Genomic DNA, 11,413 nt, shown 5'->3' with positions numbered 1-11,413 from the left:
TGTGTGTTTGTGTTTTCTTCTTGTAGACTATATATATATATATATACGTGTGTGTGTGTTTTTAGTATAGACACTGAAGCTTAAGAAACACATAATTTATTTCATACCATAACATTTTCGATTTACGTTACTTAAGAACAAGATTTTATATGAAGTTGCCTTCTTTTCTTGCAGAAATGCGGATGATTAAAAAGTATAGAACAAATAAAACTTTACAAAAATCTATCTACAGTATATTGAAATATGTTTTGTACAGAAATTGTGGGTTAATGGATGTTTATAAGGATTATTTACATATGCTAATACACTGATGTGCCGCGCAGAAGCAAGTCGGGTGCCACAGAGAACATGATGAACACTTATTTGATTCATAGATACTTATGTCTGAAGAAATATACTACACTTCTTTCGAATTTATCGTAATAACTTTACGAGTCTCTCATAACTATAACCCCATTTTGCCGATGAGGACGGAATTCTGGATTGGCCTAGGAGTAGTTTTAGTGCCTGTTGTTATACAAGGTTTTCTGTTTTCAAGAGCATAGAACGTTCCTTTCCTTGAAGGGTGGTGTCTCTTTGATTTACATCGTTTCTCAATGTCGCTATACAAATATCCTCAGAAAAAAAAAAAGGTTAGTACATTTCTTCAGATATAAGAGTCTGTGAATACATATCTACACATATATTTATATATACACACACACACATATATATAAATATACATCGACAATATATTTTCAGAAGAGTATGAACTATTACACAAATCAGCAGCTGAACTACAGAAAACGAGTAAAAATAACACTCACATAAAAAAAGTAAGTTTACTAACATAGAAAAATAAGTACGTTTACTAACATACAAAAATAAGTGAGTAAGTTTACCAACATACAGAAATAAGTGAGTAAGTTTACTAACATACAAAATAAGTGAGTAAGTTTACTAACATACAGAATAAGTGAGTAAGTTTACTAACATACTAAATAAGTAAGTTTACTAGCATACAGAAATAAGTGAGTAAGTTTACTAACATACAAAATAAGTGAGTAAGTTTACTAACATACAAAATAAGTGAGTAAGTTTACTAACATACTAAATAAGTAAGTTTACTAACATACAAAAATAAGTAAGTTTACTAACATACAAAATAAGTGAGTAAGTTTACTAACATACAAAATAAGTAAGTTTACTAACATACAAAATAAGTGAGTAAGTTTACTAACATACAAAATAAGTGAGTAAGTTTACTAACATACAAAATAAGTGAGTAAGTTTACTAAAATACAAAATAAGTAAGTAAGTTTACCAACATACAGAAATAAGTGAGTAAGTTTACTAACATACAAAATAAGTAAGTTTACTGACAAACAAAAATAAGTAAGTAATTTTACCAACATACAGAAATAAGTGAGTAAGTTTTCTAACATACAAAATAAGTAAGTAAGTTTACTAACATACAAAAATAAATAAGTTTACTAACATACAAAATAAGTGAATAAGCTTACCAACATACAGAAATAAGTGAGTAAGTTTACTAACATACAAAATAAGTGAGTAAGTTTACTAACATACAAAAACTGCGCATTATGGCCTAGAGTTGTGCTTTTTATTAATAATCAAAAGGTTGCAGTTAATCCAGCTTTCAAATGGTACCAGATGGTAACCTGCGATGGACTGGCATTCCATCCAAAGGTCATGTGTTTCAGTTAATGCAGCTTTCAAATGGTACCAGATGGTAACCTGCGATGGACTGGCATTCCATCCAAAGGTCATGTGTCACCATTTTTATCCACTTGTAGCACTGAAACTGGAGTTAAGAGCCGGACAAATACGACTTTGAGGAAGGTGCGGATTAAGTTTCGTTTACATATCAAAGTCCACTTGCACGTAGTGAATAAATTGTAAATAACATGTACTATGTGTGTGGATGTATCTAAGGCGTATTATAGAATTACTTGTACAATGTAAATATATCGTAATGGAATCATTGGTACGTTTTCAAGTATATCGTAAATTAACATTACAAAAATGTTTGTTGTTTTTTCGACTTGAAATTGCCCATGGTTACTCATGAATTCCACGAAACCGGTATAATTCAATGACATATAGCAAATCGAATGTTGTTGTTGTTGATTTCCGCTACCTGGACTTTCTGTGCTAGCCGCCCCAAATTTTAAAGTGGCAGACTAGAGGGGTGGGAGATAGTCAACACCATTGGCTACTCTGATGGACTAGTGGGACTTGATCGCCATCTATATAACGTGATTCCGAAGTGCGAAGCATTTTTTTTTTTTTGGTAACGAGGAGCGAATCTCGGATCCACAGTCCGGAACGCCAGCAACTGGGCCATGCTTGGTCTTGTTGAATCAATGATACACTGGGCTTAAATTTATCATTGAGTACGTCGTGAACATATAGTAATAGAATATTTAGTGTAAACTTCGTATCAAACAACAGTGTAAATACGATGTAATAGAATAATTACGACATAATGGGCTTGTGGTATGTTCTGAGTATATATGGTGAGTATAACTTATTGTTATCATTAGAATGCTTTGACCTTCTAATGGAATAATTAGTATAGTTTGATAATGCAGTTATAGGTATAATATAGTAAATAATAACTACTTTAGGACAATATCACAGCGTGAATATATATCGTAGTGAAATCACTAGTATAGGGTAAATACATGTTAATGAAACCAATATTGTGCTTAACTTGATCATAGTACTGTCACTATAGTACGCTACAAATAGACGTGATTGAATAACCTTTCGTTGCGGAAGTGATAAAAATGTTTAAAATATGTTTTGACAACAACAGTAAAATATAACAATGAGAAAATAATATAAATATTGTTTCTGTGGATCACTGCTGAAAATCAATTAATTAGTGAGCGGTTGAAAGGTTTCTTCTAATAATTGTAACTGATCTATACTGAGAATGGAAGGATGAATCCGAAAGTTCAATCTATTCAATCTAAAAAAGAGAAATGTGAAAAATAGAAATTTTGATGCTTACCTTGTTCGCTGTCTTGTCTTCCAGCCGTGATACCAAAATCTACAGAAGAAATCATTACCGTAAGTAAAAACCATCAGCGTTACATAATTTAGCACATAATCGATAAAAATAGCAAATCTATAAAAAGCCCCTGGGATATAATCAAGCCATTTAGAGCAGCTGCGTCTGAAAGTATTGACGAAACGCTGTAGTTTCTCTCTAGGTTAGTTCTATACTACCACTTACTCTATAGGTTCTACGGAAGCTGACATACCCACACACATTACATGTAACTAATAATACTGGATTATTGATCGTCTAGAGAAAAAAGGAAAGAACAAGTACTTTTTCCTGATGCTTATGATGTTTGTTAGGTTCATCATGGAATACAGGTGTCCAGTCACGATCCGCAAGAGATAAAGTAATATGTGACTAGAAAATTAATGTTTTATATAAGAATTACTTTTCTTAACCTCTTCCAACTCCTCATTGAAACTAAACATGTAAGACAAAAGGGTTTTAGTTAAAACCATATTAATTTTACTATTTATCTTAAAGAACCAGTATTTTTTATGTAGAAAGAAGGGTTTTAGTTAAAACTATATTAATTTTACTATTTATCTTATAGAACCTGTATTTTTTATGTAGAAAGAAGGGTTTTAGTTAAAACTATATTAATTTTACTATTTATCTTATAGAACCTGTATTTTTTATGTAGAAAGATTTGAAATACTTAATGGAAACTCGTCCAGGACTTAAAAATGACTGTAACAAACTTTTTGAAATATTCAACAATACATTTTTTGTGTAAGTAGAAAAGAAAATTAGTAAAAATATTGATACTTGTAATTTTTTTAAGTTCAGATTCTCATTTCTACATCTGGTGTTGTGAAAGCAAGAAAAAAACCCATGCAGCTGAAAGAAATAAGGATAAGTTTACATAAATACCAGTGACAAATCAGAAGATAATGTTTTATATATATATAAACCCTTGACGATATTAAGACACTTTACACGGCTGCATAATATACAACTGAAGAAAGACAGTCCATAACTCAAACGCAACACTACGGAAAAAAATATTGTTAATTTATAAACTGTTATCATGAAAATTAAATTCTCTAGTCCTCACAGTTCTTATAAATTATAAAACTTTATATTACTCACTGATAAAAAAAAACGATAGTTGATACTGAATTTTGGTTAGGTACAATCTACTAAATTTGCAATATTGAAGAGAAAATGTTGTTTCAAGCATTCAGTTTTCAAAGCTCAATAATTGTGGATTAAAACTGATGTTATTTACTTGTGACAAACCGATAGATGGAACGGAAACCTTTAACGGTAGGCGAAGACTGCAGCTGGTGACTTTTGAACTCCACAGTCATGGAGGGTCCATTTGACATAAGTTGTCGCGGAAGAGTACTACCGCAGTAGTTATTCAGGCGCTCTTGGTGACCTTTTATTGTAATGAAAACCATAACTGTATCGATCGGTCCTTCACAGCTATAATAAATATAACAAGAATATTTGTAATTTATGATTCACAACGAAGAGTAGAATTTTATTTGAAAAACGAAAAACTATATATGAAATTGTTCTTTTTTCACTCTAAACATGTATACAATTGAACAGTTGAATTTTTATATTATTAAAATATAAGTAGTTTTTAATTAATCGAAACAGAGAACAACATTAAGCTAACGTATTAATTCACTTTAACTACGGAAGTTCCCGAAGGTTTGCTGGGATAGGTTTTATATCATAAGCCTCACGATCAGTTTGTAATAAAGTTACTTTTTTATTATTTTTACTAACAGTATACTAACCCCAAAATGTTACTGATAAACAAAATATTTTGTTAGTTTCTTCAAATGTAAGATAAGTTTCTAAAGAATATAATAACTAACGCACCACCTCAACTTATAACTGTAGTCTATTTATTACATTGAGCTTCATGGTGGTTATTTTAACACATCTTTGTTTAGAAATTGTAACGTTAATTTCGTCCGCTGTTTTAACTTACTTTAAATAACTTTTTGGATACGTTTGTCCAAAGGATGGTGGTTTTAATGATCTTTCCTTTAGAAATGGGTATTTCAATGCATGCTTTTTTTGTTTTTTGTTTTTTACTGGATGACTCTTAAGGTGCATTTATTTTCAGAATGGCTTATCAATATGTTTGCCTACAAGATTGTTGTTTTAATGTACGTTTGTTTACAAGATGGCTGTTTTTTTGAAATATCGTTTTACTACACGTTTTTATGCATCTATTCATATCCACACACTACTTTAACGTAATTATTAACTTCTATAGAAAATCATTTCGATCCAACTAAATATAGAAACACTGATATTATGCTTTATCAAACGGTTTTCTAAATGTAAGATGACTATAGAACAAATGCAATGATCTATTTAAACTTTTCAAAAACAGTTTTTCTCTTGCAGAAACTCAAACAAAAATATATAGCAATATCTATCATTTTATGTTTTGTCATAGGATCTAGTAGGATATCACAGCTTTTATGATTTTCTATAGAACATTACTTTGAAGTAGAAAACACTAGATTATTGAGATAACTTCAGCATAAAGAATTTGCAAGAGACAAACTATTTCATTCTAAAGCGGAATCTATTTGACATAAAATAAGCTATATACGAACGTGGAAATTCGTAAAACAAATATCAAATATGTATACACTAAAAATGTTTGTAACGAATATTACAATAAATAAAAAAACATTTACCATTCGTTTTAACACATTTCACGAAGTTCTTGTTCAATGATTAACAGTTTTAATGATCCAAGAAGCATATTTACATATTTAGTGTGTTCAGCATATGACTAAATTCAAAAAGTCAGATAAATTGGGTCAAGCTTACCCTTTTATGGTAAACTTGAAACAGGAAAATGTCTATATTAACAATGTTACTTAAGACTTATTGGACGGAGCACAGATAGCCTATTGTGTAGCTTTACACTACAATAAACAAACAACACCCAGAGACTGAAGAAACCAATAGTTTTATAATGTATTAGATGTATTTGATAAATGTACAATGTTTTCAAAAACAAAAGAAACAGTTTTTATAATAACTATATGTACTTTTAAAGCACTCTTTTGCACATAGATAATCGACGATGATATTGATAAATGTTAAATCAGCCACATTTTCTGACTCAGAGGTAAAAGAACAACTATAATATACAGTACGATGTCCATCATATCATTTACTTATGGTATTTACAATGCCATCTTATAATACAAAGAAATATGTCTGTAGAGCTCAATGGATTTTGTAGGTTACACACTGATCTGAATACACAAATACGGGTCATAAAAAAAATAACCCAGTAGAGAGAGAGAACAGTAAATTGAAGCTCACAGATATCAAACTGTTATTAACTGAGAACACAAATTGAATGTAATAAGGAAATGTATAGGATTTCCCCACACTTCGTGATATAGCTTATTTTGACGTTTTTGACACTTTCTACGTAAATATCGTCAACGACACCAGACTTTTATACAATATAAATTACAAAGAATGTGTTAAATACGTTCACGTTACATAACTCCATCCTTGGACCAATAAATACTGTGAGTACCCTGTTGGACATACAGTTATATTTACTACTGATATTTCTGATTTTAAACTCGTATTTGAATTTCAAAAATGTCTATTTTTACCCTCAAGGAAACTGTATCACCCAGTTCTCCCTTAATAATTTATAGAAAATTAAAAGCTGTGTAGAAGACAGATATCACCACTGTACGTCAACACTCGGATAAAGAACGAGCTTTTATTGGATTGTGGGTGACAGAAGTTAAGAAAACTCTTGAATGTGGATAACAGATAATCAATATTTATCCAGAGGATAAATACGTGTATTTTTAAAACTTTAAAACAGGAAAGTGCAGGATAGTCTGCACACTACAACACGATAGAGTCACAATAAATCTATATGCTCAAGTGTGTGACGAAATACAATGTCTTCATGTGAATGTCCATACTAGTCCAGGTAGAAGACCTGTTTCCAGAATATAACTAAACTCATGTCCGATTCTTTTAAACTTGTTAAAGATGTTACCAACAATGAAGTCACTGCTCTCCACAAGCACTGACACGAATATTTTCATCAGCTAAACCAAACAAACATCTTTTTTGCAGCCGTCACCACCATTCACACTTGCCCAAAGACGTTTAGTTATCATTCGATTGTTTTAAGTCTTACAAAATATAAATGAAATTTAAAAAGATGCTTCGTGAACGTAAAGATGACAATAAATTTGTAAAGGTTATTTGAAATTTTTGACACTTACAGACTGTTGAGATTCCTATGTTATTCGATAGGAAAAAGAGAGTTAACCTGATTCTTATTTTTTTTAAATATATACATGTACGATCTTTTTCGTTGTAGAGCATAAAACCAAATCATTCTTTTTTTCTTTTGAACTTTTATATAGTACAAATACACACCTTTTAAAAAAGAAACAAGTCCAATACAGTGCTTTAAGAGTCGTTATCTATTTGTGGACTCTCGATTGTGAAAGTTTCCTTGAATTGTATGGAATGCCCGAACATAACTGATAACAGAAGATAAATAACGACATATTCAATGTGATATTTATATTGATTATTTTAATCCACGCTCGTGGGCTTTCTTAACTTATTCTGTTACTCAATTTCTAATAAAACTCATTCTTCATCTGAGAAGTGACATATATATTGTATAAAAGTCTGATGGCGTTGTCTACGTAAATCAGTATCGCATTTATTTCTTACGTTATATTTTTGTTCCCAGTTAACGACAGTTTGTATCTAAGAGCTTCAACTTATTGTTCTCTCTCTCCTGGGTTCACTTAAGACCCATACCTATGATTTTTAACTAATGTTCGACTCAGCAGTTTCTAAAAGATATATTTCGATATACTATAAGATGAAATTCTAACTGTCATAAGTAACTGATATGATGACTATCAGACTGTCTAGCACAGTTGTTGTTTTCAACTTTAGGTTGGAAGATACGGTTGATTTAACGTATGTGATTATCATCGTCGTTGATCTATTAGTCAAACAGAGTTAAAACGTACATTTAGTTATTTATGATAATTCTTTAGTCTTTGGATTTTATTTCAGCACAAAGCTGCACAATAGGCTATCTGTACTTTGTCAATATTGTTTTTGGCAACTTTGTTAATATAGACATTTATTTTCTGGCCTCTCAAGTTTATCATAAAAGGCTAAGCTTGGCCTATATCTATCTGACCTTTGAGCATTAATCATATGCTGACAATTGACAGCAAGTTGCAAAATATACACGTCGCAGGATACACTGAATGTTTCACCAAATGTGCTTCTTGTAACATTAAAATTGTGAGTACTGACGCAAGAAACTCGCGACAGGTTACTATCAGTATCAGTATGAAAATGAATCGCCAATATTTCTTGTTTGTTATAATATTCGTCACAGACATTTTGAGTATATACATATTTAAGGCTTGTTTTGAGCACGATTCACGTTCTTTTATGGCTTATTTATTATCAAACACGTTTTACTGTAAAATAACAAAGTTTTGTCAATTATAAATGAGCAACATCAGCTCCTTATGTCAAAAGATTATACTTACTAATTGTCTAGTGATTCGCCAATATTTCTTGTTTGTTATAATATTCGTCACAGACATTTTGAGTATATACATATTTAAGGCTTGTATTGAGCACGATTCACGTTCTTTTATGGCTTATTTATTATCAAACACGTTTTACTGTAAAATAACAAAGTTTTGTCAATTATAAATGAGTAACATCAGCTCCTTATGTCAAAAGATTATACTTACTAATTGTCTATTGATCTAGTGTTTCGTACTTCGAAGTTACGTTCTACAGAAAATCATAGAAGTTATGAACTATATCAGGTGCTATGAGAAAATATAGTATAGTAAATGTTGCTATTTATGTTTCGCTTAGTTTCTACAGTAGTAAGTTTGTTTTATGAAAAGTATATTTGTTCTACAGTACATCTTTCATTTAGAAAACCATTTTTGACATAGCTTATTATCAGTGTCGCTATATTCATTTAGAACAAAATGATTTCCTATAGAGTTTAATAACAAGAGTTCAACAATCAGATGTGAGAATGAAAAGAGGGGTATATATAGGTCATGAAGAATTGAATACAGTATTACTATTTATTGTTTTGCTTTGACACGAAAATATCTACAGTATGAAGGCCTTAGGTTAACATAACCAGAAAAAAGTTATTTTCATGTATTTGTATTTCTAATATAATTTATATATATATATGTATAGTCATGCATGTAAAACCATAAAGTCAAAATGTATTACATGAAAGCTAATTAGTGCGATACATGAAATGTATGCAGAGTTTGAATATTTTATTGCCTAGATTGTAAGTTAAATTAGATGTATGGTTATTAGTAAGTTTAGCTATTATATAAACTGCAATATCTAAAATAATCTTACGTGGTCAAAAACGCCTTGATTACTAGTTATTACAATGAAACTATAAAGCTCACTTTAAATATAACGTAAGAACTAATATTGGGTTAAGAACTGTAAGTTAAGTTGTTTGTATAACATGACACGTTGACATTCATGATTGACAACATCATTTGGTGGTTTGCAAGTGAACCACATACAAGAAACATCTGCCCTTACATCACAGATTATCTCATTCTACTATTTGGAACTGTCCGCCTCCACTTTTAACACATTTGGAAATTAATCCCCTTATGACACATTTTAGTACTATTCTCTGATAAGAACACATTTTGGAACTATCCGTTCTCTAGCGCCAATCTGTGGAGCTGTGATGTCACGTGACCTTCACAGCATGAAACTAAGCTATGCTTCTTTATCGCCTGAGACACACAATTAGTATGCATGACGTCTCAGGTCACGTAACTCCACCAGCTAATCAGCGTGAGGGCATCTTTTGAATGGTAAACAGGCTCCGTAACTATAGTGGTTTTTTTGTGTTTTTTTGTTTTTGTTTTTTTTGAGGAAGAGGTCAACGGACCTGACCCTTCCTGGTTTTTAAAAATCTAAATCCCGGAAAAGAGAAAGTGACAAGTATAGTGTTTTACAGATCAGATGATATTAAAATATGTATCAATAGAAAAGTTGCTTTACTGCAAAGGTTTAACAGCAACTTATATGAGTGATTTCTATATCGCAGTGTACTGTTACTGCAGGCGCTAGCAGTAGTGCCGCAATTGGTTTGTTTATATTTGATTCACAATTAACTTCAGGCCAATCGACACTAGCATACCATCAAGGCTATACATAAGGTATAAACATTTGTTACCACTCTTTCCGAGAAAATATATTTGTATAGCTTGCTTTAAAACGATATAGAGGCAAAGGATGCAACATTTGGTAGAAAGTAACCTTCAGTGTTCTCCAATGGAATCTAAAAATTTTAAACACACACATGTCATAACGTTTATAACAGCAATAAGCTTACAAATCACATATGAAGCCAATCCAGGGCGTAAAGTGCGGTCAATATGAAGCCAATCCAGGGCGTAAAGTGCGGTCAATTTCAGTATATCCTTCTCGTGGCTGAATCTTTTATTATTTTCGTATTCAATGTAATTGTTTTATCACGTTTTTTTCAAGCTACCTATTTGATCAAGTTCGTTTAGAGAACAGATGTAATGTTAAAGCTGTTTTAAATATGTTTAAAGGACCAATATTTTCGCACATTTCTTGACAAAGTTTCATTAGTTTTCTCTTTGTAAAATCGCTGTTTCATTCGTCTTAGAAATACATTGTTCATCTTTTCTCCGAATTAATCCAACATTTTTAATTCTGAGCTCAGGTATATTTGATAATCCCCAAATCCCTTGAACATTAATTGTGTTTTATATTGTTTTACAGAGATTAACTTGGTAGTTCATACCTACACGTATATTATTTGATTATGTTAACTCATTTTATATTATTTCGATATTGTATACAAACGGGCTTTAACACCACCGTGTGATAACATCAACATATAAGCAAATTTTCTTTAAAGCTTTGGTTTACAACACGCATATGAATCTCTTGTAGCATTGTAACAAACGAATAGTTTAGTGTTCCCTGATTTGAATTAAATATTGAGAAATCCTAAAATACAAAATTTATTTAATACAAGGGAAACAATGCAAACGTATAAATGTATAATTTTTTACTCAAAGTGATATCCCTCTGCGTACTATTAGAAAAACACTTTATGTTAACAAGGGTACTTAAGTTTGTGAAGATGTTTACACGGTGTTCAACAGTGTTGTTAAAGAATTGTTTTCAACGGCAGTTTCTCTCCTCTAAATTTAACATACTGTTGTGTCAGCGAGGTCACGTGACTAGTATCACGCCACCTCCTTTCTAGAAATATCCTGT

The 11,413-nt window shown here is 31.1% G+C and overlaps 1 protein-coding gene across 3 annotated transcripts in view; it reads right to left on the bottom strand.

Moving 5' to 3' along the window:
- LOC106464700 (suppressor of lurcher protein 1-like) overlaps positions 1–11,413 on the bottom strand; it is a 152,388-nt gene that overhangs the window by 31,716 nt on the left and 109,259 nt on the right. For all 3 annotated transcript variants that reach the window (XM_022392466.1, XM_022392465.1, XM_022392467.1), the window contains 2 exons: positions 4,305–4,504; positions 3,020–3,058 (listed from right to left, as the gene is read on the bottom strand). In XM_022392466.1, coding sequence (XP_022248174.1) covers positions 3,020–3,058; positions 4,305–4,504 — 239 coding nt within the window. The remainder of the gene's footprint in view (positions 1–3,019; positions 3,059–4,304; positions 4,505–11,413) is intronic.

Source organism: Limulus polyphemus, unplaced genomic scaffold, assembly GCF_000517525.1.
Source record: "Limulus polyphemus unplaced genomic scaffold, Limulus_polyphemus-2.1.2 Scaffold1722, whole genome shotgun sequence".
NCBI lineage: Eukaryota > Metazoa > Arthropoda > Merostomata > Xiphosura > Limulidae > Limulus > Limulus polyphemus.
The sequence above is the reverse complement of the archived record's forward strand: the minus strand, read 5'-3'. Positions and strand labels throughout refer to the sequence as shown.